Here is a 22,694-nt window from a genome sequence, read left to right as displayed (position 1 = left end):
CATATTATTAAATGTTTGTTTGCAATGAAACCGATGATTTCCAAAATTTTAATAGAAAAAGTTTGGTACAGACCTCAGCAAATTAATTTGGTACTTCGTGTTTGCAAATGGAACAATTCTTATTTGAGAAGTCGGGAGAATAAGGTTTGTGAAGAAGTTAGAAGTAAAGTTCTGATCAGTGATGGTGTCTAAATTATAATTTAAACCCAACCGAATTAAAACTCGCATTTGTTTCTTACCAGCTAAATAAAGTGGTATTAAATGCATTTCACGTCGAAATAGTTGATGATATTTTGGCGACCGTTACGTTTGTTGAAGTGGAACGGTTAACAAAACTTCGACCCTTCTATAATCGATTGTGTAAACAAATCACTCAGCATTGGTGTCGGTCACTTCACTTCACGACCGGGTTGACAAGTATAAGAATAAGTTAGCGCGTGATGCTGACAACGTCGTTAACAATTGTGTAAAGACGACAAGCGACTTGTATACGTCCGGGGGGACAAAATGTAATACATGGTGAGTTTTGTTAAACTTCCGAAATAACCCCCTGGAATGTTTAAGGTTATAGCCTGAAATTCAAAGCGAACAAATAATAAATGCATAGAGTGTGACAATCTTGACGAAGCTGTTTGTCCCTTGTCATATAAAGTAACTGATACGATTGTCTGCGACCTTGATACTGGGTGCAAAATGCTGTCTGTCTCCTAAGCTTTCATCCTTGCTCACTAGTTTCACATTTGTAACAATATGTTCAAAGGGGAGTTTATTGAGTGAAATAAGAAAAGCAACCATCGCACATATGGCTTTGTATCAACATAAATATAGCTCACTGCATGGGTTATGGCAAGACTTGAAAACGGTCAATTACAACTAAAAAGTGTAATGTCATCGAGTGTAAACAAAACATGTACAAAAATCAATATTTGAACTGTATTCGACAAAAAATACACGAAGCTTTGATCGTCACGGTCGGCAGCAATTCAACAACCGCCTTTTAGAGGTACGAGTTTTCCGTTGTTGGAGATACAACGTTTCCTTTTTTCGGCAAAAACCTCAAAATCCTTAAAAAAATAATGTTGTTTTTTTATCCAGCATGTCATAAGCACAAAATACTTTTAGACAATGTAATACTAAACATTTAGACTATCCGATTAGTTTTTCAGGTTAAGTAATGAAAACAAATAGTCAGGCTGTGCTATTCATTGCATCACTTCAAGCCAACTTTCTTTTACCTCGATTCGGGCAAGTGCGCCCCCATGCGTCGTTAGATCACTGCGTTTGGCCAAACGCGACGTCAATGTTGATTTTCCCGTGTCACCAGACGACACGTTCATCATGGGTTTCTTGTGGAAATTGTCGCGTTTTATCGACGGCGTGGGCGAGTAGGAACAGGATGAAACTATGGATCCGGTGGATTTGGACAAATTTCCATAGAGGCTAATGTCACTGCGACTCAACGTGTCTCCGTTGTCGAAACCGCTGTCGCAATCGGAAGTTATCCCGAAATCTGTGGAACGATTTCTCCCTGGAAAAAATTAATGGAATTTAATTTGGCATTCAGCTTGTATATAAATGTGGAAAAATACAAATAAAGTTTTTGATCAGGGAAATTAAAATTGGTGTCAGAAATTTTGTTTCAAAGCTGAACAGAATTTATTACCTGCATCATCAATTGTTGTCTTCCCACATGATTCGTCCAAACTCACGTCCTTTTGATATCCTGGGCTTTCTTTGCGGTAGGTGGAGCCAGATTGTCGTTTGGATTGCGGTATTGGTGATGACTGGTTAAAGTTCTATAGAAAAATAACAAATGCCAATTTACATTCCACCTTGTCACTATCATTATTATTGACAGCTTATGTTAATGTATGATCAATTGCGTTTAGCTGACCAGCACTAGAAGAGTTATTTTTACTGTACATATAACATGGCTTCGGAAAGGCCATAACTTCGCAAAGTTTTTAAAAAAAAATATGTTTATAATACATAATTGAAAAAAGCTAACCAAGGACATGGCGGATGCAGAAGCCGAATCACCGAAAACCGACGTATCGTCCAATGACCCGAGCGTCTCACAGGATGGCGCTGTAGTGATGGTTGCGTGCCTCTTTCCGATTTTGTTTGCTTTCAGAATGGCGCCGTTCGAAAACAACTCTTCGTCTTTTTGCAGGCCCAGTTGAAAAAGATCCAGACAACATTTGAGTTCGAGCTTGGCGACAGAAAGCTGCGGACAAAAAAAAGATATTTATAGCGTGTGAACTGGTGAAGAGGCACTTAACCGACCGCGGTCAACGGAGCAATTATAACAAGGTCTCAAATTGACGATCTAAATCTTCAAGCAAGCAAGTTATCATACCTTCACCGCGTCTTTATGCTCTTCAATGCATTGTTCGACAACCGACAATTTTCTCCGAAACTCGAGAAGTCGTTCCTGTATGAACTTCGCTCTTCCATTGTCACTGGAGGTCACGTTCTTCTCAAACTGCTTACATTTTATTTTTAGCGAGTTTCTTCGTCTGAAAAAAAAACGGCATAATTTTAAAATTTGTAACAACTTAGTTACAGTAACGCAAATAGATGAAAAGTATTTTCCTCACCGGTTTAGCAAGGACACTACGGCCACAACGCGCATTTCTTCATTCTGCCTGATCGCTTCGTATTTCTTGGTAATTTCACTCTCAGGCGTCATATCACCATCGTGATGCTCTGAACGTATCGCCAACGACTGCAAACAAATACGTCAATAAGTGTTTATAAGAAGCCATGACCATTTTAATCGTGTTAATATCCGAAGAAAACTAGCTTCGTTAAACTTTTATCTTATATTCCTTATAAATTAGCTTGCAGTGGCGATCAAAATAAATTAAATTTCAAATTTTTGAACAAATAAATGGAACCGAGTTGGCCACTAACATTAGATAGATGGTTTCTTCGAGGCACAAACAAATATAAAAGTTTTCGGACAAAAACCGTCACCGAAAAGGTCGAAACAACTAAAACACATATTTCTTAATGGTGAAAAACGACGACGACGAACCTTCTCATGAAACTTGCGCTGCTGTTCGAGGATTTGTCCTTTCTGTTCTAGGATTTTTTGCAGGAGGTCAACCTCCTGTTTCCCATCCACAGTTTCACCTTCAATCGCCTCCTCCCACCGTGATGAAACAAACGTACTGTGACGCTTCGATTGCTCCGAATTCTGATAAAATAAAAACGAAGCCTCGTGTTAAGAACCTTCAGGGCACTGCATTGTGAAATGCTCAGGGGCGACACAATGCCGGTGAATTCATTGGCATCAGCGTGACAAAGTTGACTTCGACACTTCTGCCCGGATGGCAAACTAAGTCTTTTTGCCCGAATTTACTAAAGATATGATGTCTGTTTCTACGTTCAACCTGAATACTTGCGAGGCTATACGATTATGTTACGCTGACACACCACATATTTGTTCTTGCACAATTAACATGGCATGACATGTAACAAGAATTATTAAAGAAACAATAACATTGATTTGTAATTTTTAATGTTATATCTCATCACCCGATGTAAAATTGACGGCGAAAGAGGTGCGATATAGTTGAAATGGAAATTACAGCGCGTTTCGGGATATCCAGCAGTCAGTAGACCACACAAAATTAGCTAAAGAGGAGTTGGAAAGTCGGAAGTAACAGTCAGTTGCATTTAACTGATTAATATATAAAAGAATAGCAAAAAATGTGATAACCTCAACTTCCATTTGTATACAAATATACCCGTGGTTTAGCATGCAATATCAGCTTACCGGTTTGACAAGCAAGGACGTGGATGGTGAGAGACTCATGCTGCGCGTCACCTTCGATCGCCTGTGACGAGCTTCAAGGCGGCTCGGCGTTGACGCGATAGGTCTTATTATTACGTCATTATCGGGCAGAGTCCGAAAGCTAATGAATACATAAAAAATATGTTTTAAAACGATTTTGCTAAGTTTTGCTGTAAAGCATGTCCAGGCTTGTTGCATAATATCAACCTATTTACGGTCATTCTCTGTGGGTTACATTCTGGCAGAAAGTAAACTTTTCGCATATCTTTAAGTAGGCTATCAACTTTAATGCCAAACACGGACTACGATGAGTTTTGCGACTAAGGTTCGTGGCATATTTGCGGCAAATGTCAAACTATATGACCACTCCTAACAGTAAGTGTACCTTGTAATCGTACAGTCCGAGGATGCTTGACGACTGACGCTTTTGCTTCTTTTAAAAAGAAAAGCTCCCAAACGCGTTGGTGTTGGAGGTCTTAAGCTAGAATTGCTCTCTATAGTAATTGAGCCTTCGCTGGGTGACTTTTTCTTCGATCCAAGGCGAAAACTCCGTCTTGCAAGGCGATTTGCAATAGAGGAAAACTTGCTTTTCGGTGCAACATTGTCACTTTCTGATAATATATTTTCCTGACTGGAGCTCAAGTACCCTACAACAAACAGCAACATTAAAGCAAAATGTTAAATACTTTGTTTTCTCGATATCACGGTCGAATTAACATTGCAATGAAAGAACCAAATAGCAGACACATTGAAGAAATCTGCTTTTGGCCAAGTGGGAAAACGCACTAACAAGTCAACATATGTACGTACCTCTTGTCTTTAATGCTCGCATTGGTTCCCGGCTTGTACTTTTCATTTCTTTCCTCATATTATATTTTCCTTCAACACCCTGCAAGAAAGATCAGTTGGCATAAATATTTATCAGTAAGAGTGGCGACAAGTTGGTGCTATCTGAGTACTGATTGTTCACTAGGTCAGTCAAGCTTTGGCAGTGAGCCCTGGGCAACCACAATAACATAAATCACGTTGCAAAGCTTGGGTGAAGTATATGAGAGGTTGGCAATCGTAGCGGCGAAGGTCAAAATATAAACCTTCAGTGCAAGTGAGACCGAAACGGCTGCCGCCGTAAACAGACTGAGTTGCAATTAATCTTTGTGTCGCGGCCATCGATATGAATCACACGCGAACAACGCGCACGTGATACTTGCGACAATCTATAGGTTGGAAGCAAGCGTTTTTGGCCAACCAACCCTTTGGGCGATGCGGATCTTCGACCATCAATTGCGTGCCATTAAAAGACAATTAAATTTCCCATTAGTCGGTTAAGCTAGGCTCGCACCAACACACTGAAGCTGTAATTGGGTCGCAATAAAAATTACTACGCGACCAAAGTGGTTCCAAAGTTTGTCCCAAAAAGCAAACGCGACCAACCGACCGACATTAAATCCTTGCGTAAACATTAGCTTATTTAGCGTCCGTCAACAATAAACAACTGATGTCAGGCAGAAGTAAACCAGTTTGTTCTCCCAGGCCATCGACCTACATAGTACGCAACTTATCACCTGCTCGTTTGTGGATCAATCTAAATCGCAACGGGTAAATAGGAAGCTTAAATAAACCGTCGCATATGTATACTTGCACGCTGTATAGCAAGGGTCGTTAAAAATTCGTCGTGAGAGTAAAATACTTTACAGTTCCAGCGACGGCAATAAACTGTCAAATCTGCGTGGGTCCACTAATGTCCGTGTCACCCGCACTAACTACGTACTCCCGACGTGTGCAGTTGACGACAAAACAAGTCATGCCACACATACAAGTGGTTTGTAACCATCGCGAAACATTGTTTGCTGTGTTCATCTTTTCAGCATTTTAGATTTTGTTGTGCGACCTCGGTAACTTGCAAATTAAGACGTGGACGAGGAACAGACATCATTTGCAATGTTGTTTAGCGCAAAAAACGTGATTGACGCGCTTCGTTTTCAGACTGTTCGTGATCGGTTGCGCTGGATTTCACGGAGACTGGCAAAAATTGCGGAACTTTATAGCAGAAAAAAAATCCTAGAGTTTCCAAAAGTTTATCCTTAGTTACTGGTATGACTTGCCAAATTTACTTGGCAAAACTAAACTTTATTTATCTACGCCAACTCGCATTGCCATAACGAGCTTCCTATAAGCTATGAATTTCTCACAACTGTCAAAGGTGACGTTAACGTCTTTTAATTGTATCCTCAGGTCAGTCATACCAAGCCTACCAACCCATACATTACGTATGGCTAAGGTGCTGTACCAACTCTCGGAATTAAAACTTTATTATTTGATACAAAGTTGTTTGTCGAAATCCCCTATGGACAGGTTTGAAAAGGTTCATGACATTACTAGGAGGAATGATTCAAGATACAGACAGGTGACGGTAGTCGCGACCCCATAAACATATCAACAAGTTAATCCCACTAGAATCGTTTCCCGCCGTTCACTTAACCCAAACAAAAACACTCCAGCTTCGAAACTCTGGTACGTGCAAAACACCACGCAGAGACTCTTCAACAATACCGATGTTGGTTCCACGAGTTGATAGGAATAGATTTTTGTATTTTACCCATCAACACCTGCCGACACTTCTCAAGTGGTGTGAATAAACACTGACGTACTATTTGGTTTTCCCCCATCTTTCTAAATGTCGAAACAGGCTGTCAAACTGTCTGTTTACAAACATTCTTTTTTAAGTGCTGAAGTAAGGATGGTCATCTCACTGTCAAACTGTACATATATATTTTATTCCTTGAATAGTTTTTCGAAAAACAAAAAATTTGCTCATGTCACAAAACTGTCTTTGCCTTCGGTTTCATTCAAACTAACTAGCACTAATTTAATGTACAATACTCTGAACATTTCCCTGAACGAAAAAGGTAACTACCCGGCAATTTACTTTTGCTATACGACTTAATATGCGTTTATTTGTGGTGGTAGGCGAATTAACTAGGTACCCAAGGTAGTTGAAAACTGCGACGATGGGACTCATTAAACGCACCACGTCAAACCTGTTTCTTTTACGCGAACGTGTTTGGAAAAGAGCCGACCAATTACAATTCATTCACCTGCGCACTGAACTTGGCAACACGATTAGCTACTACCCAGTAGGATTGCTGGCTGGACGCGTGTACGTGTGTGTACGTTAAGCCCCCAGTTCGTGTTTAACAGTTTCTGCTTACATATACAAGATGTTCCACGACCGAGCTACAATGTTAATGACGTAACAAGGCGAGTAGCGTTACGTCACAAACATACATTCTGCATACTTTCACGAATCGACCCATAACCCGAGAATTTGGACTTAAAAACCTTTTTGAGCTGAAAGAGACCGATGAAATATTGCTAAAAATATGTTTGCGATAGTCTCCCACTTTCTCCCATCGCGATTGCAACCATACAGATAAAGTAACAACGCCCAGGCGGATTACCGGATAACAAGCAAGGCGCTGGTTTTGCCAATGCTCCACAGAGGTTTTATCTCAAAGGAATGCTTACAGCGTTTATAACCGCATTAAGCTCGCTCGACACATGATGTGGTATTTGTCATCGCTTTCGGCATTATGGTAGACGTGGGCAAAGTTTAGCTTAAAACCACGGCGTTCAACTTACACACATAAATAAATACAAGGTAAGTACACTAACCTGTCCATATCCGTGACTCGTTTCGTTCGAGCCTTCCGAAACCGTTGAACCGTGCGATCGTTTCATATCCTCGCTTGTGGAGCTAAATATCATAGTTTCTGGAAAGGGAACAGACAGAACTTCAAACTTTAAGCCGGTACGTTGCGCCCAGACGAATAACAGTTTGTGTTCTGTTGCCACACACCAACTTAACACTACTGCCACACGATTTACACCACCCAATGATGCAACAAAAACGTTACATGATCAATCTATATTTAGATTATTCGTTGCTGGTCGCTCGTTTTTGTCCCTTTTAATCACGTGAGTTTGCATCGAACGGAGATTCACATACCTGCAGTGGTCGGTGAAGGCGATGCACTGCCGAAGGTCTCCATAAACTCGTCATGACTCATCTCGTTTGTGACAACTCGTGACAAACCTTGCTTCATGTTGTCCAAGGTCTTGGTTCTGCTTTGTCAGAAACTTTTTATGTAAATCGCGAATCTTGATATTCCAAAACCTCAAGATCCCGATTAAATTTCAATCACTGCAAAACTTACACCTGCACAAGCAATATAAAGTATTAAATACCTTGTATCGAAAAGATTGCGAATTTGAATTACGTAATTGTTCGGCCAAGTTTCAACATATTCTCCAAAAACTAAAATCATTCAGCGACACCACTGTTATCATAATCTGCGAGCCTGCTTTTTCTCAAGCGCCTTTCCTCTCGCCGTTGGCAAAGCAGCAGACAAGCAACTATCACCTCTCTCCTATCGCTGCCTGTATCGGTCGCAACCAGAAAAAGGCTGTGAGCGATGGAGCTCATGGCGGCAATAAATTACCCGGCGGATTTCTACTCTATTGTGATGTTACACTCAGCTGTCAATAATTTCATAACAAATTGTACTTGCAACTGCACTGACTCAACATGCAAACGTTTCCGCATACATGGAAACATTTTGCCAGTCGACTGGAGTCGTTTTGGTGCGGGCGTTTTTTGCTATCTTCACACTTGTCAGTGGGTTGGATTGAAACTGTTGCCGAAACAATGACACTTACAATTGCTCAAGAAAGACACCTGGGCCCCAAGGCTCTTTGCGTAATTTACCGCTTTTGTCAACCTCGCGCAACAAAAGAACGCACCATAAAATCTAAACAGCGTGCAACAGTTTCGTATTAGAATTTAGACTCAGGCGTCAAGCGAGTGAAAACAAAGGCTTGCGCGATACCTGCAGATAACGACAATTGTGACCGAGTGGGGTATGGTTGAGAATTCATTGTCTTGGATCAGACGTCTTGAAAAGTTTAACTTCCAAACCAACTGTGATGAACCACATTGGGTGGAACAACTCTGAGCAATTTTCTACGCAATGCAAATTCTAGGACAAAATACTGTATGTAAATTTGATCCATAATTTTCGAGTATAGGAATTTTAATGTTGATCATGTAATAAATTTCAATTGGTCCATCAGCGCACGAAGCAATTCAGCTTGTAGTAATTGCCTGTTAATTAACTTGACATATACCCATCGATGTGAAGTACATACTGGCACGAAAATTTCAGCGGAAATTTAGCAGAAGCGATGGGTCGGAATATCAACGAGTAATATCGCAAAACTCATCGAGTGGGCATACTTAAGATTTGTTGACCTCTACTAAATTCAGCGGAAACTATAACTTGTCGTCCTTATTCTGTCTATTCTTATGAGGGCAGTGACGCCCAAAGAAACTGAACGCTGGACGTTGGCATTTAACGAGATGGACCCATAACGAAATCGTGTTTGCCAACGTCAAACACATCGTAAAGCATTCGCGTCTTCGCAACTTAGAAGTCTGTTTGGTCTCAGATTCCTGGCCCAGATACACATTTCTCAACAGCTTTGTCGAACGCAAGAATGTTTATCTTCGTGGACCTCCGCCGAGTTTGCCTCCTAAACTGGAACAGTCGAAAGACAAAATCAGTTTTGCTGCCATTTACATTGGGTTATGCCATTTTATAATATACTGGTGTTGTAAAACTGCGCTAAGCTCGACGAATATTTAAGGTAAATGTGGTTTGGTATAGCAGCCTTTGCGATTTATATATTACGATGAAATTTCTTTTTTCAATGACATAGGAAGTAAACATGCCTGTATCAGCTCGTCTTGACCCGGGGTTTCGTTCGGGCGTGTTCTGTATACATGCAGTAGTACGTAAACGACTGATAAGAATCGGTGGTCTGCACCTTCGACTATTGTCTTATGTGGGGTTAGTAGACAGTTGTATTGTTCTACTGCAGACGCCACATTGTTGCAACAAAATTCGCTACAATAATGTTTGCTTTGTTACGACAACTATGTCACAGTGCACATATTTGCACAAGATAGTAAAATGTCTGCTTTCTTAGCGAGGGACTAATTCTGCTTCTAACTTGTACAGCTATTTGTTATTGTGATGGAAACAAAAGTATGTACAACTGTCAAATATCACAAGGCCATGTTTCACCTGACATTTGACTAAAATGTTGCATTCAGATCAACCCAAAACAAAACAAATGTTGCATTCAGATCAAACCTTTATGTCAAGCACGCGCCAACAACAAGGTCTCACCGATAATTGTTGTTGGTGGCAAACGGCCTGTATTTAAGAAATATCTTTCTGACTCTGCAATATTCTCTTTAATCGCCTCAACGATCCAACGTTTTCGGATCAAAGAGCCAATTAAGCACTTGATACATCAATAGCGAATAAGGTGTTTTGACTTTGGACAGCCTCTTCACAGTACTTGTGCTACTCATAGATCGTTTGCCAAGGTGTTCAAAATATGCCAGCTTTGTCTCATGACTCGCCATCGACGCTGAGAAGAAAATCGTTTACAGTGGCGTAACGCACCGCCACGGGTTTTAACACAATATCCATTCAGAATACACAGTGCGTAACTCTGTACACATGATGGCAGTTCTCTATACTGAACGGAAGAACGTGAATAATATTCGGTTGAAATGTTTAGGTGCACTGAATTTGTATTGAATCCAGCAAGGAACCCAAAGTTAGTATGAAGTAATGTTAAGCATCAGTTGTAGAATGGAAACGAGAAAATCGCAACCGATTTCATTTGATAATTTCGGTATCTAGTAAGTTACATGTATAAGTTTGGCAGGAGCTGTTTGCTGATCGTCGTTGTAAATCCCACGCTTACTAATCATTTGTTGAAACACGTTTATTAGCGCCAGTCAAGTGCCAACACAGTGTTGTACTTTTGCGAATATTTGGCAGATAAGAAGTTCATCCAGACACAGAAACAAACAGTTTCTCAAAAAGCACCAAATTTGTCACACCTATTAAACTGTGGTTAAAATATGACATCGGTAAAATTTGGGTAAAAGTCGATCCATTGGAGATGAGAAACAAAACCCATACATATTTCCAACTCCGATAGAATCAATATTTCGTATAATTATTTCGAGATTTAGTTGATAATACACAAATATATTTGTATTTCTGCACTGATAAACGTTTGCCAGCGAAAAATTGCAACATTTTCTTCAAGGAAAAGGTTTTTTCTGCAGTGTCCAATAAATTGTCGAATATTTATTCGCACTCAAAGCAGCGTGTCGTCTTTATGAAAATATTTGGTCCAATCCAATCAAAATGTTGAGCTGTTGTCACCTGTGGCATGGCCTGATAAGATGGAATAAATATCGTGACCACAAAGCGAGTATAAAATTGTCACTCAAACAAAGTTGTAACTAACTTCTCAAAGGAATCCGGACAGCTTCTTGATCTTCAATAACAACTTGATGTATTCCTCCACGAAACTTGTAGGTAATCTAATAAATATGATATATTTATTCTATTAGCAAAAAACCAATGTGATTTGTTGCTACAGTATAACGTCTCAGTAACATTTGTAAATTTAATGTCTACACACTTGTCGTACGATTCAACCAACAGGTTTATGTAGCAGAACATAATACAAAAAACTTCAAAGCGAGGCACCTTCAGTTTTTTGTCGCTGCCCGGCGATGGATCGTAAAATCCTGGCAGGCCGCTTTTTGTTATACCGGCGGGAAGCTGAAGTCTCGAATTTTCGACGAGATTTTGCAATGGAATGGTCACATCAACAACTCTTGTCATCGATGAACTGAAAACACCAGGCATATTGTGCTAATAAAATGCTTACACGCGAATAACTGTGTTGGGATAATTCACTACTAAGTTCAGAGGGTTGCATTGCATTCTGGCATACATAGAGATATATTTTTATATATTTGGGCATATAATCCTATCAAAGTTCAGTCACGGAATGCGAAAACATCTAGCGACTTCTCCGCCCACCTGTTGTCGGCCACAAGACGGCCGTAGAGAGCTTCTGATATGATCAACCCCATTTTGCGTTCCTCTGACTCGATTTTGCGCTCTGTTGACTGCTTCATCATTTTAACCTTGTTTTGAAAAACATAAAAGTCATTGCATAAATTTAGCGCAAGAAAACCCCAAGCAACAAAATTATTATGCAAAAATACTATTCAACTTCGGGCACCACAAACAGTAAGTGTCATTACATTGACAAACAACCTCAAACAAAAAACAACACAGGACTATGATGAGATTATGGAGTACTGGGCTCTGAACGTTATGAGCGACAAAATCCATGCTGAGTCCTTGGTGGAATCTAATTAAAATTAGTCAAATTTCCAGAAACATTTTTTTCACCGTTTCTTCCGCTTCTTTTCGTTTTCTGTTCGTATCGTTCACTTGGGACTGTTCATTTTCTTCAGCTTCTCTAAATAATGATCAAATTGTTTTAATCACAAACCAATCCACATCTTAATTTACTCGTTTACCTTTCTTTTTTTCGTTTTAAATAAGGACGAATAACCAGCGTTTGTAGAGCAGTATAAACTGCCACTGGAACAATGGTTCCATAAAAAGCGGCTACAAAGTTAACATCGTCCGACAAGATGATTGGAACTACGTAGGTTTGCGAAACTCTGTTAAGCCTGAGAACAATCGTAAATATACATTCAAAAGATATTCAGAAAATGCATTAAACTAAATCAGGGGTATATTACGAGCAGAGATATTAAAGACACTATTTGCAATCGATCCGCTTTATTTAAAAAACAAATGTGTTCGAACGGCGATTTAAAACAAAAACAATATAGTTTACTTTAACTTCACTGATACACCAAGAGGAACTCCAATGTTAACATGCGCAGATATGACAGAATGAGCAGAGAGCTGGTGTTGTCCTCCATACTCCACCATACATCCAAACGTTCCTCCTCTATAAACAAACAACAAACACAACTTCGTTTAAGCCTTGTTGTAACATTGCCAAATGTATATTGCTTACTTTATGGCAAATTTAAAATCCGCATGTTCGTCTGGCATTTTGTATGTGACGCTTAGAACTCCAAAGCTATGTGGTATTCCTAGCTGTAAACAAGCGAACAGTCCAGTTGAGGAGAAACATGTTGCATTAGAAAAACACTAACTTGTAATTTCGCTGCAAACCGCCACCGAGACGTGTCTTTCACGAGGTTTGAAGATAAATGGTGTGCATCGCCCATCGAAAGATCCAATGAACCATACAAGTTATCGCCCATCACTCGACCCACCGTTAAATTGGCTCCCGGCAAACGAACGGCTAATACGTCATCTTGTAACATCATTCCCAAAGGAAAATGAATAATTGCAAACCTGCAGAATAAATTACAAACGAACAGTTGGTATATTGGGCCGACTCTTCACAAAATTTTGTTGCCAACCTCCAAGAATACTTACGCAATTTGGACTGCAAAATGCGCTGAACTTATGCAACTTCAACAAAGTTTATCGACATTATTGTCGCACATGGCCCAAGGACAAACATAGGTTAACTAAACAATTAATTACCCGAATTGCGTTACAGGATACATCATGTTTAAATACACGCCTTATGACACCACACGGGAACTTTTCATTTAATAAAATCATTTAGATTTCTTTGTCAAAAGCTCCTAAATGGTAGGTAGTTTTAGGATTGTCAAAAGCATACTTCAATTTTTAAAAAAGCTTTTCGAATTTTATATCTTTATTAGAAAATAATTTTTGACAAAATATCTTCCCACATAAAAGTCACACTAAAAGGTAAATAACTGGACTGTCTCTACAAAAAAACAGTTTTGGATGCATGTCAAATCAATATGTTTGGTGTATCACAAATGAAATCAGATCCAAGTAAGCCTTGGATCTAACACGTTTGAGAACCACTGATATAGAGTACTCTTTATTTTTATATTTAACTTGGAAATGCAATAAAATATTCCTACAATTTTTTTTTACTTACAGACCACCACCCATTGATCGGTATCCTTTCAAAGCAAAGTTATATCCACTGGAATCAGTGGCCCCAATCATCATCTACAAAACAAAAACTAATAAATTATGAGTGCAAGCTTATATAAAAAAAATTGTTACCTCTGCCCATGACTTGGACGTTAATGTTTTTCTCACAGCTACATTAAAATTTCCAGATCCATTTCCATTATTTGATTCAAGATTTCCACTCAGTGTAGCTGTATGTGACATTGAAAGTGGAGCCTGCATATACATTAATATGTGGTTTGTATGATGTAATACACTCATGTTGTGTCACTGAGCAGTAAGTTGTTGACCATAACTACATATAAAAACAAAAGCCAACACACAACTATATACCTCTATTGATTGAGACATAGCCATTTTAGTTATGTCAGGCAACACTAATTGCTGATTGTAATATTCATCTTCATAAATGTTCTGCTCATCAAACAAGGAAGTTGCATTGACAGTAACACTAAATGTACCCTAAAAAACACAAATGTTTCTAACTGAATTGCATTTTTACACCTTAACATGCACAGTTAAATAAGCACACATTTGGATGCGTTCTCTCTTCCAACCGATGTTGGGCACGAAGCCTCTGCATTCGTTCATATTCTTCTTGCATTTCTTGTGGTGTTTTTCTTCTTTCAATAAGCTATCAACACAAAATTTAAAAGCCATTGGCAGAATATGTCAAATATTTGAAAAGTCTTGTGGCATGCTGAACTTGCTCTTTACCTGCCAATCAGCATCCAAACCTTTCTTTCCATATACATCATATATATGCCTTCTTACTGGGTCGCTGAGAACTGTGCAAATAATATTTAGTTGATATTTTACATAACATTTCTAATAAATAGATAATCAAAAGTCCTCTATTTATTAATGCCACTAAATTAAACAAGAAAAGCAGTTTGTCCCAAATATTTTACTGGTATATGCTGTTTGTATTCTTCCAAATATTTCTGATGCCTCTCGACTTATGGATGAGTCATGCTTGTCAGGGTGGTACACCATGCATAACTTACGGTAAGAACTTTTCAGTTCTTCTTGTGAAGCCTGAAAAATGTGTCAGTGTTACAGAAAGATGGTAAAACTTTGCTACTGAAAAAACAAAAACATAGTAGGCTACCTCTCGTGAAGCATTCAATAAACTATAATAGTCCTCATTGTCCACCAGCTCCTCAAGTCCAGTAAGAGCCATTTAAAGGAAATGGTCACATTAATATTGATGTATAAAAAATATTTAGAACAGGTGTTGTACCTTGCACATACTGTGAAACTGCAAATATTTAATAAAATAATACACCTAATACGAAGTCAGTTAATTGTCAAAAAAAACAATACTTTTAAAACTTGCAAGCAAAGGGTTGTCACAAACTCAATGGAAACATTGATTCATATATTACTGATAAAAAAATCTACGTCTTAATAGAAGCAGTTACCGAAAGCAAACTTTTTTGTAAAAGGGTTGCAGCATCGCACTACAACAGTCAGCAGAGTGGTTCTCAAGCTTTTTCTGCTGGCGGGTCCCTTTTGATGACGTAAGAGTAGTCGCAGACCCTATTAATATTTTTTAAGTCCAGACTGTCACACAGGCATGTGTTTTTGTTTGCCACATGAAAAGATTACAATATTCTGCAGTAATTAGGCATGTTTTTGGCCTATTGCGAAATTCGTGAATAATTTTCGAAAATCGTGATTTAGCAATCACATAACACGTGTATCAAGAAGTTGCCGAAAACCCCCCAACGGTTCGCAAGTCTAACGGCAAGATCCAGTGACGTAGCGTAAAAATCAGCCCAAAACTATTAACAGATACAAGTTTTAGAAAAGTTTTTGTTTTTACAAAATGCTGTCTCATCATGCGGAACGCTTTATCCAATGATAGTGACAGTGGGAAGATACTTTTACACCGGGTCACCGGTTTTTTTCAAACTTTATCCACATGAAGGTATGTGTAAAACAGAAATCTGTTTATAAATTTAAGTTGAAATACTACACAAAATCGTAGCGTTATTATTCGCACAGATTTATATGTTACATAGGCTGATATGTGGATCAAGTTTGGAAAAAAAAGTATCTTCTTTTATTAGCTGGTGTAAAAGATCAGGTTTTCTTCTTGGTATGTGGGTGGGGCGGTTGACCAATGCTGCCAATCAGCGGCGAAGAAATTGTGAGTATTTCCCACTTCCACCTATTGGTATCGATGTACTGGCGCCATCAGTCTTAAATTCGATCTTTGTATGGTTGGTATAGATGCCCTGACACTACAACACATTTTTTATTCTTTCTGGTGAAATTTTACATATTCAAAGCAAACAATGGTTTTACCCCCCTTTCGTGGGGTCTGGACTGAAGTTAGGGTGGAAATACCGCATGTGATCAACAGTTACAACTTGTCGTGTGGGTTACGATGCAACAGAATAAACAACACCATTTTTCTGCCCGACCTTTTTTTAGCAAATGATCAAACAATTTAGCCTTAAAACTGCACAGGACGGGTTTTCTGCATGTTTTTAAACAGTTTGGATTTTTTCGATTATGACTTTCCGTCCAGTAAGAATTGCTTAGTGACATGCGTACAAATGTTCTGTGTGTTTATTACATATATAAGCACATTAAGATACACAGAGTATAGTTTGGTTCTTTTTTACATTTAAACTTTACACTGGTGACAAGTGTTGAAGTCAAGGTGAACTATATATGCTGCATTTGCGAATTTGGTTTGATAAAATAAGTTTTCATTTAATGATAACAACTCCAAATGCGATTACACCAAAAGAGCAACTTTCAGTTATTCAGGTTTGTTTGTTAGCTGTCGACCCATACCATACGGTGTCATGCCCTCCTGTGAATCAACCTGATTAGTTCCCATCTGCAAACACAATTTTTTGTTGAAAATCATAACAGAAGTGTTCTCATTGGTCAATCATTAGTTTCCTTACCTGTAAGCCAATGACATTACGGTCTTCTCTGGTTTTCTGTTCATCAAATTCACGCACATTTGTTTCGGCTATCTTTACTCCTATTTGTGGAAGGTTTACGCCTTTTTTTCGTGCGGCTGCGCTGAGTTCGAATAAAGTGACTTGAACTTGGTCCAAGTTCTGAGACTCGTAAAGATCAGTGGTCTGCAAAATGTTGAAAGAAAGTTTTGTATGGAAGGTTTATCAATAAAATTTCAACTCAAACCTGAAATAAATTATTTGGCTCAACGCCAAATTTGCGAGCCGCTGACAAAAACATGGCGATGTTTTCCATTTCTTTGCTTCTTTTCATTGCCTGAAAAACACAGTCAATAACTTTTCATGTGAAAGTACTTATAAGAGCAACATGAAATTATGGGAAAAAAGCACAAGTGTAAATTTCAATGGTATTGTCTTGAAAAAAAACTAGTACGTCTACCTCAAATCTGATGCCTGAAACGTTGTTTGGTTTGCAGCTACCTGGACTCAGTTTGTTCATTAACTCGCAAAGAACCAGACCATCTTTTAACCACGCGTGAAACGCCTAAACAACAAAAAACGTCATGATACTTAAGTTAAAGAAACTAAAAAAAAATGTTACACCTCTCTACCCCGTCCGCTTGGGCTCTCACTGGTAATTCTCTCAATCCAAGCCACGACTTCCAATTCGTCCTCTTCGGAATATTTTGCAATCATTTTTGAGGAAATCTCTCCTGACATTCCAAATTCTGTTGGTCGATTTGCCATTTTGTTTTCTATGTCTGCAGTAAATGCTAATAAATATGCCCTGGCTCCTGCCAAGTTATAAAATATTTATTATAACTTTTAGGGGTAAAAGAGGTAACACAATGTGTCATAGAATAAATAAGACTGCCAATGTCCTTTTCAACATGGTTGCCTGATCATGTCGGATATTATCTATTGAAATTCGTAGCCTGTAAGATAAAACATACAAACGTCAGTGATCTAGGCAGCAAAAAACGAAAGTTTGAATACCAACGTATAATTATTACGCATATTTTGTCAAATAATGAACAACTTCTTGATGTTAAAATATCCACCACACTGTTGGGCTCGGCAAATAACCCTCTGTTTCTCTCGGCTGGTTTTTTCTCAACTCACAAAAATGTAAAGTGCTCCGACAAGATGTTCCTAGACGGCCGTTACAAATGCAAATACAAATAATAATTACATGGTACACAAACATTTACCGTAGTGTGGTATTTCTTGATAGGATTTTCAGCAATCGCATTTATCAACATACATAAAACTGTACCGACCTTCAGCCATGCTTGCAATCTCCCTTGATAAACCATACTCTTTTATCATAACTCAATGGCGAAATACAGCTTTGTAAAGTTTAGCTGCTGTTCCGCAGCATGAGATCGGAACATTACTTCAAAGCGGCATATTCACGAAAATTCACAAGCGCTCGTTTTTTTCAAAAACAAAATAACAACTCAAAACACCCAAAACAAACAACCACACAAAACAAAACAAAATACAAACAATGCCATCAATTAGTCTTTTAGTAATTCCCGCTAGAAATTTCCGTCGTAGAACGAACGTGACTCATGTCAGTAACGACGTGACAAATTTCTGTTTTGTAAATGGCAACAGTATGACTGTCAACAGTTGTTTTGTCCAATGCTGTAAAACTGATCCTTTTGCGACGGTGAAGTCTGTTAAGATTGGTGATGATTTGCTTGACAAATGACGAAGTACGTGAAAAGGCTGTCACGCGTGTTATTTCGCGAAGATCTGATAATAGAATATTCCTGTGTTTCGTGCATTTGTTACATATTTTTATCGTCATCTCCTTATCGCCTCTAGCGTCCGCGAATATGTTTTATGTGACGGCACTTGGGTGCGGTTAGCTGAGTCGGTTGGATCATGTGAGGATCCACAGAGGCAAAACATCTTTGCTGTGACACCTACCAAAACGTCAAAGTTAGACCTAAGCTCTTTAGTAGAGCAAATTGCGGGGCTTTGTAAAGAAGTAATGCAGCTAAAAGAGAAGGTCGTATACACAGCAGCTAGCAGTTCTCTCCAGATGGTGGAATGGTTTCCCTCACACTTTGTGACAGATCGTCCACCGTAAGCAATCAGGTGCTCTCTTCTATCAGATACCCTACATCTTCTTCTGTCGCAGGCAGTTGTTGGTCATTTACTCCTAATTCTTCAAACTCTCCTTAAGCTGTAGATGTCTCTGCTGTCCCGCAACTGTTGCCGGTTGGTGCCGGTTGGTGCCGGTTGGTCCCCCTTTTGATGATGAAGAGTAGTCGCAGACCCCATTAATATTTTTTAAGTCCAGACTGTCACACAGGCATGTGTTTTTGTTTGCCATATGAAAAGATTACAATATTCTGCAGGAATTAAGCATGTTTTTGGCCTATTGCGAAATTCGTGAATAATTTTCGAAAATTGTGATTTAGCAATCACATAACACGTGTATCAAGAAGTTGCCGAAGACCCCCCAACGGTTCGCAAGTCTAACGGCAAGATCCAGTGACGTAGCGTAAAAATCAGCCCAAAATTATTAACAGATACAAGTTTTAAAAAAGTTTTTGTTTTTACAAAAAGCTGTCTCATCATGCGGAACGCTTTATCCAATGATAGTGACGGTGGGAAGATACTTTTACACCGGGTCACCGGGTTTTTTCACACTTTATCCACATATAGGTATGTGTAAAACAGAAATCTGTGCGAATTTTAATGATAAGCTGTGAACAGGGCCAACGCCTGTTATTTTTGTTAATAAATTTGAGTTGAAATACTACAAAACATCGTAGCGTTATTATTCGCACAGATCTATTTGTTATATAGGCTTATATGTGGATCAAGTTTGGAAAAAAACTTTGGTTTGAGAAAAATACTTTGGTTTGAGAAAAATAAGTTCCCATTTAATGATAACAACGCGATTTGCAAATGCGATTACACCAGAAGAGCAACTTTCAGTTATTCAGGTTTGTTTGTTAGCTGTCGACCCAAACCATACGGTGTCATGCCCTCCTGTGAATCAACCTGATTAGTTCCCATCTGCAAACACAATTTTTTGTTGAAAGTCATAACAGAAGTGTTCTCATTGGTCAATCATTAGTTTCCTTGCCCGTTAACTATTTTATTCGGGGTACATCAAATCCCCACGAATATCACACCACGTGAACGGATAACGCCACGCATAAAATTGAACAAAGTAAGAAGAGAACGCAACGAATAAGGGAAAGGGCTTGACGATACACAGCAACTCCTGGCGGCAGCCAGTCCCTCGCGGGTATCGCACTAGTTGGCGCAAATACCTAGCAGGCACACGCGAAAACACAAGAAGAAAAACCATTCTACCTGTAGCACGCGTAGTGTGCGGACGTGCGAGAAATGGCAGAAAAGCCAAGTTACGCGCAAGTAGCATATAAAAAGTCGGCCGAATGGAGAAGGCCAAACTGTCTAAGTTTGAAGGCGGAAGGCATTTTGAAAAGAGAAAATGTGTTAGAAACTCTTAATAATCTACAGTACTCAATCAAAAAGCTTACTGGAATAGCTGAAATGAGGGGAAACTCTTTTGACATCACCTGTACATCTAGAGAACATGTGCTCGACCTATATGCAAAGCTTAGTACCCTAGAAGGGATAAAACACCTACGACTTTATGAAAGCGACAAAGTTAATGTCGCTGTAGGATGGGTTCCAATACCCTTTCCAAACCAGGCAATCGCAGAAGAGTTGACAAAAAAATATGGGAATGTTTCCAAGATGATACATCGTAAAGGAAGAGAAGGTTTGCTTTCAGGCATGCGTATCGCCACAATGAATGTATCCGACCTAGAAGATAACCCAATCCCAAGCTATATTAGAATTTTGGACTGCGAATTTTATGTTACCTACCATGGTCAGGTAGCAACCTGTAAATACTGCGGGGAAAAGGGTCACAAACAATTCGTTTGCCCAAAACGTAAATTGGATTTCCCAGAGCTTGCAAATGTTCAGCCATCAAAACGTGCAAACACATCAGAATTGAAGCAAAAGCAAGGTAACAAAAATCCCGGAGCACCAGGTGCAAGTCTGGAGCAACCTGATAAGAAAGCTGCGACTACAACTGATAAGAGCCCAAAGAGCGATAGTGCCAAAGTCCCAAACACTGTAGCTGATTACAACTTGACCGATGAGTTCCAAGCCACGGAATCACCTCACGCAAGCACGCCCATCGATAAGCGGACCACCAGAAAACGACCAACAAGAAGCCCTGAAGACCTGCCTAAAAGCAAGTCAATTAGTCTTTGCGAAAGCGTAATTTCCTTGAACTGTCCAGAATGTAAAGAGGAAATCTTGGTTACCTCCAAATCTAAATCAACACGCTGCTGGGGATGCTCGAAAGAATGGACTGTGGCGGTACAATGTTGCAGAGATGAACTGTTTCTTGTGGAAGTGGGGAGTAAAGTCTGCAAATGTCCGACATGTCGAAGCACAATGCGGCTTATGCCATGTTGTCAGGACTTTCAACCAGAATTCCGAAAGGAGGAGGGCACCTTCGAATGTATCCAATGCGAAAGGTACTCTATCATATGTGTATGTAACGCGATGAATCGCGTCCCTAAGTCAACGATGAGCATTGATTGTTGTAATGCTGTGTGTAAACATAAAATAATTAACTGTGACTGTGGCAAAGTATTTGCGCAGCTCATAAACCCTGGCGAACCCTTTCGTTGTCCGTGCGGCATGGAATTTGAGTGGGACATCGAGATTGGACTGAAAAAATATTAAATAATGTCATAATGGCGTCCCATATTGTTTCCTTTAATGTTCGGGGCCTAAACAAGACTATTAAACGAAAATCGGTGTTTAACTTTTTGCGTCGCAAGTGTCACATTGCTTTTTTGCAAGAGACCCATTCCAGTCCTGACAACGCGAAATTATGGCAACTAGAATGGGGCGGGGAAGCTATTTGGTCACATGGCAATAGGAGCAGCAGGGGAGTAGGAATCCTGTTCAACAAAGGCCTCTCTTATACGTTAAAAAACACCGTATCCGATCGCGATGGCCGATTCATTTTGGCTGAAATAGAAATTAACTCCAAAACAATAACCCTAGCTAATGTTTACGCACCCAACAACGACTCCCCAGAATATTTCCACAACCTATTCGCAGAACTGTCAAACTTTTCTGGTGCGCCAGTTATAATGGGGGGGGATTTTAACCTAGCATTTGACCCAGGACTTGATAAAACCGGAAACGCCCATCACCCCAACAAACGAGCAAAGGAGGCCTTACAAAACTACATGCAACACTCGAATCTTACCGACATTTTTCGATTTAAATTTCCCTCAACAAAAAAATTCTCCCGCACTCAGAAATCGCCACTGTCACTATCACGAATTGACTTTTTTCTTGTCGATCGCAGCTTAATTAGCGACGTAGTAAACGTTGACATTGTCCCAGGAATTATGTCAGATCACAGTGTGCTAACCTTAGATGTTGCAATAAACCCATCTCCGAAAGGAAGGGGCTACTGGAAGCTAAATACTATGCATTTAAAAGATGAAAAATACAGGGCAACAATCAGGAAAGTCATCAACAACTTCATTCTTGAAAACCCAGAAACAGACACAAATCCCCACACCAGATGGGACGCATTAAAAGCAGTAATTCGGGGTGAGTCGATCCGATTTGCGGCCGTATTAAAGCGCAAATTAACCGTCAAACATAACGCCTTAGAGAAGCAAATTACGTCACTGGAAACTGAGATAACCAACTTACAAGGGGACGATAAACAGAAGCGAGTCGAAGCACTTTCAAAAGCTAAAGGAAACTTGGACACCCTTTTAGAGCGACAAACAAAAAGTGCTATTATTCGGAGTAGGGTACGTTGGGCAGAAGAAGGAGAAAAAAACACAAAATACTTCCTGAACTTAGAAAAACGACATGTCGCAAAAAAAACCATCT

The 22,694-nt window shown here is 39.4% G+C and overlaps 4 protein-coding genes across 4 annotated transcripts; 1 reads left to right on the top strand and 3 right to left on the bottom strand.

Moving 5' to 3' along the window:
• Positions 1 to 767: 767 nt before the first annotated feature.
• On the bottom strand, positions 768 to 8,012 carry LOC145898890 (uncharacterized). Its single transcript, XM_082987539.1, has 12 exons — positions 7,809 to 8,012; positions 7,475 to 7,572; positions 4,613 to 4,691; positions 4,188 to 4,449; positions 3,785 to 3,923; positions 3,041 to 3,202; positions 2,601 to 2,728; positions 2,360 to 2,519; positions 2,009 to 2,227; positions 1,664 to 1,796; positions 1,236 to 1,528; positions 768 to 1,064 (listed from the first exon to the last, which is right to left on the bottom strand). Exons 1-12 carry the CDS (start codon positions 7,903 to 7,905, stop codon positions 984 to 986), a joined length of 1,851 nt encoding a protein of 616 aa, XP_082843665.1. The 5' UTR covers positions 7,906 to 8,012; the 3' UTR covers positions 768 to 983.
• A 2,660-nt stretch (positions 8,013 to 10,672) lies between these two features.
• LOC145897836 (dnaJ homolog subfamily C member 11-like) lies at positions 10,673 to 15,092 on the bottom strand. Its single transcript, XM_082986287.1, has 16 exons — positions 14,924 to 15,092; positions 14,724 to 14,850; positions 14,530 to 14,600; positions 14,345 to 14,446; positions 14,146 to 14,274; positions 13,906 to 14,028; positions 13,775 to 13,848; positions 12,942 to 13,146; positions 12,800 to 12,882; positions 12,614 to 12,730; positions 12,288 to 12,443; positions 12,157 to 12,226; positions 11,779 to 11,885; positions 11,440 to 11,584; positions 11,195 to 11,270; positions 10,673 to 11,121 (listed from the first exon to the last, which is right to left on the bottom strand). The coding sequence occupies exons 1-16, from the start codon at positions 14,993 to 14,995 to the stop codon at positions 11,087 to 11,089; spliced, it is 1,692 nt and encodes a 563-aa protein (XP_082842413.1). The 5' UTR covers positions 14,996 to 15,092; the 3' UTR covers positions 10,673 to 11,086.
• A 1,286-nt stretch (positions 15,093 to 16,378) lies between these two features.
• On the bottom strand, positions 16,379 to 17,835 carry LOC145898781 (calponin-1-like). The gene is made up of 5 exons (XM_082987389.1): positions 17,361 to 17,835; positions 17,197 to 17,301; positions 16,984 to 17,073; positions 16,740 to 16,922; positions 16,379 to 16,669 (listed from the first exon to the last, which is right to left on the bottom strand). Exons 1-5 carry the CDS (start codon positions 17,502 to 17,504, stop codon positions 16,589 to 16,591), a joined length of 603 nt encoding a protein of 200 aa, XP_082843515.1. The 5' UTR covers positions 17,505 to 17,835; the 3' UTR covers positions 16,379 to 16,588.
• A 2,297-nt stretch (positions 17,836 to 20,132) lies between these two features.
• LOC145898125 (uncharacterized) lies at positions 20,133 to 21,515 on the top strand. Its single transcript, XM_082986560.1, has one exon. The coding sequence runs from the start codon at positions 20,133 to 20,135 to the stop codon at positions 21,513 to 21,515; it is 1,383 nt and encodes a 460-aa protein (XP_082842686.1).
• Positions 21,516 to 22,694: the final 1,179 nt, after the last annotated feature.

The sequence above is a fragment of the Ascidia mentula genome, chromosome 4 (assembly GCF_947561715.1).
Source record: "Ascidia mentula chromosome 4, kaAscMent1.1, whole genome shotgun sequence".
Lineage (NCBI taxonomy): Eukaryota > Metazoa > Chordata > Ascidiacea > Phlebobranchia > Ascidiidae > Ascidia > Ascidia mentula.
Note: the sequence above shows the minus strand (reverse complement) of the source record. Positions and strands in the feature narration are given on the sequence as shown.

What these genes read in the sequence shown, in the direction of transcription:
- LOC145898890 (XM_082987539.1), bottom strand. Translation starts at nt 7,905, where the DNA reads ATGAAGCAAGGTTTGTCACGAGTTGTCACAAACGAGATGAGTCATGAC. An exon ending in CGTCCTTGCTTGTCAAACCG is followed by an intron (nt 3,203 to 3,784) that starts GTAAGCTGATAT and finishes TTATTTTATCAG; the next exon opens with AATTCGGAGCAATCGAAGCG. An exon ending in CTGCATCCGCCATGTCCTTG is followed by an intron (nt 1,797 to 2,008) that starts GTTAGCTTTTTT and finishes ATTTTTCTATAG; the next exon opens with AACTTTAACCAGTCATCACC.
- LOC145897836 (XM_082986287.1), bottom strand. Translation starts at nt 14,995, where the DNA reads ATGGCTCTTACTGGACTTGAGGAGCTGGTGGACAATGAGGACTATTAT. An exon ending in TATTGAATGCTTCACGAGAG is followed by an intron (nt 14,851 to 14,923) that starts GTAGCCTACTAT and finishes CACATTTTTCAG; the next exon opens with GCTTCACAAGAAGAACTGAA. An exon ending in GTTTGGATGCTGATTGGCAG is followed by an intron (nt 14,447 to 14,529) that starts GTAAAGAGCAAG and finishes TTGTGTTGATAG; the next exon opens with CTTATTGAAAGAAGAAAAAC.
- LOC145898781 (XM_082987389.1), bottom strand. Translation starts at nt 17,504, where the DNA reads ATGGCAAATCGACCAACAGAATTTGGAATGTCAGGAGAGATTTCCTCA. An exon ending in CAAGCGGACGGGGTAGAGAG is followed by an intron (nt 17,302 to 17,360) that starts GTGTAACATTTT and finishes TTTGTTGTTTAG; the next exon opens with GCGTTTCACGCGTGGTTAAA. An exon ending in AGCCAAATAATTTATTTCAG is followed by an intron (nt 16,923 to 16,983) that starts GTTTGAGTTGAA and finishes AACATTTTGCAG; the next exon opens with ACCACTGATCTTTACGAGTC.
- LOC145898125 (XM_082986560.1), top strand. Translation starts at nt 20,133, where the DNA reads ATGGCAGAAAAGCCAAGTTACGCGCAAGTAGCATATAAAAAGTCGGCC.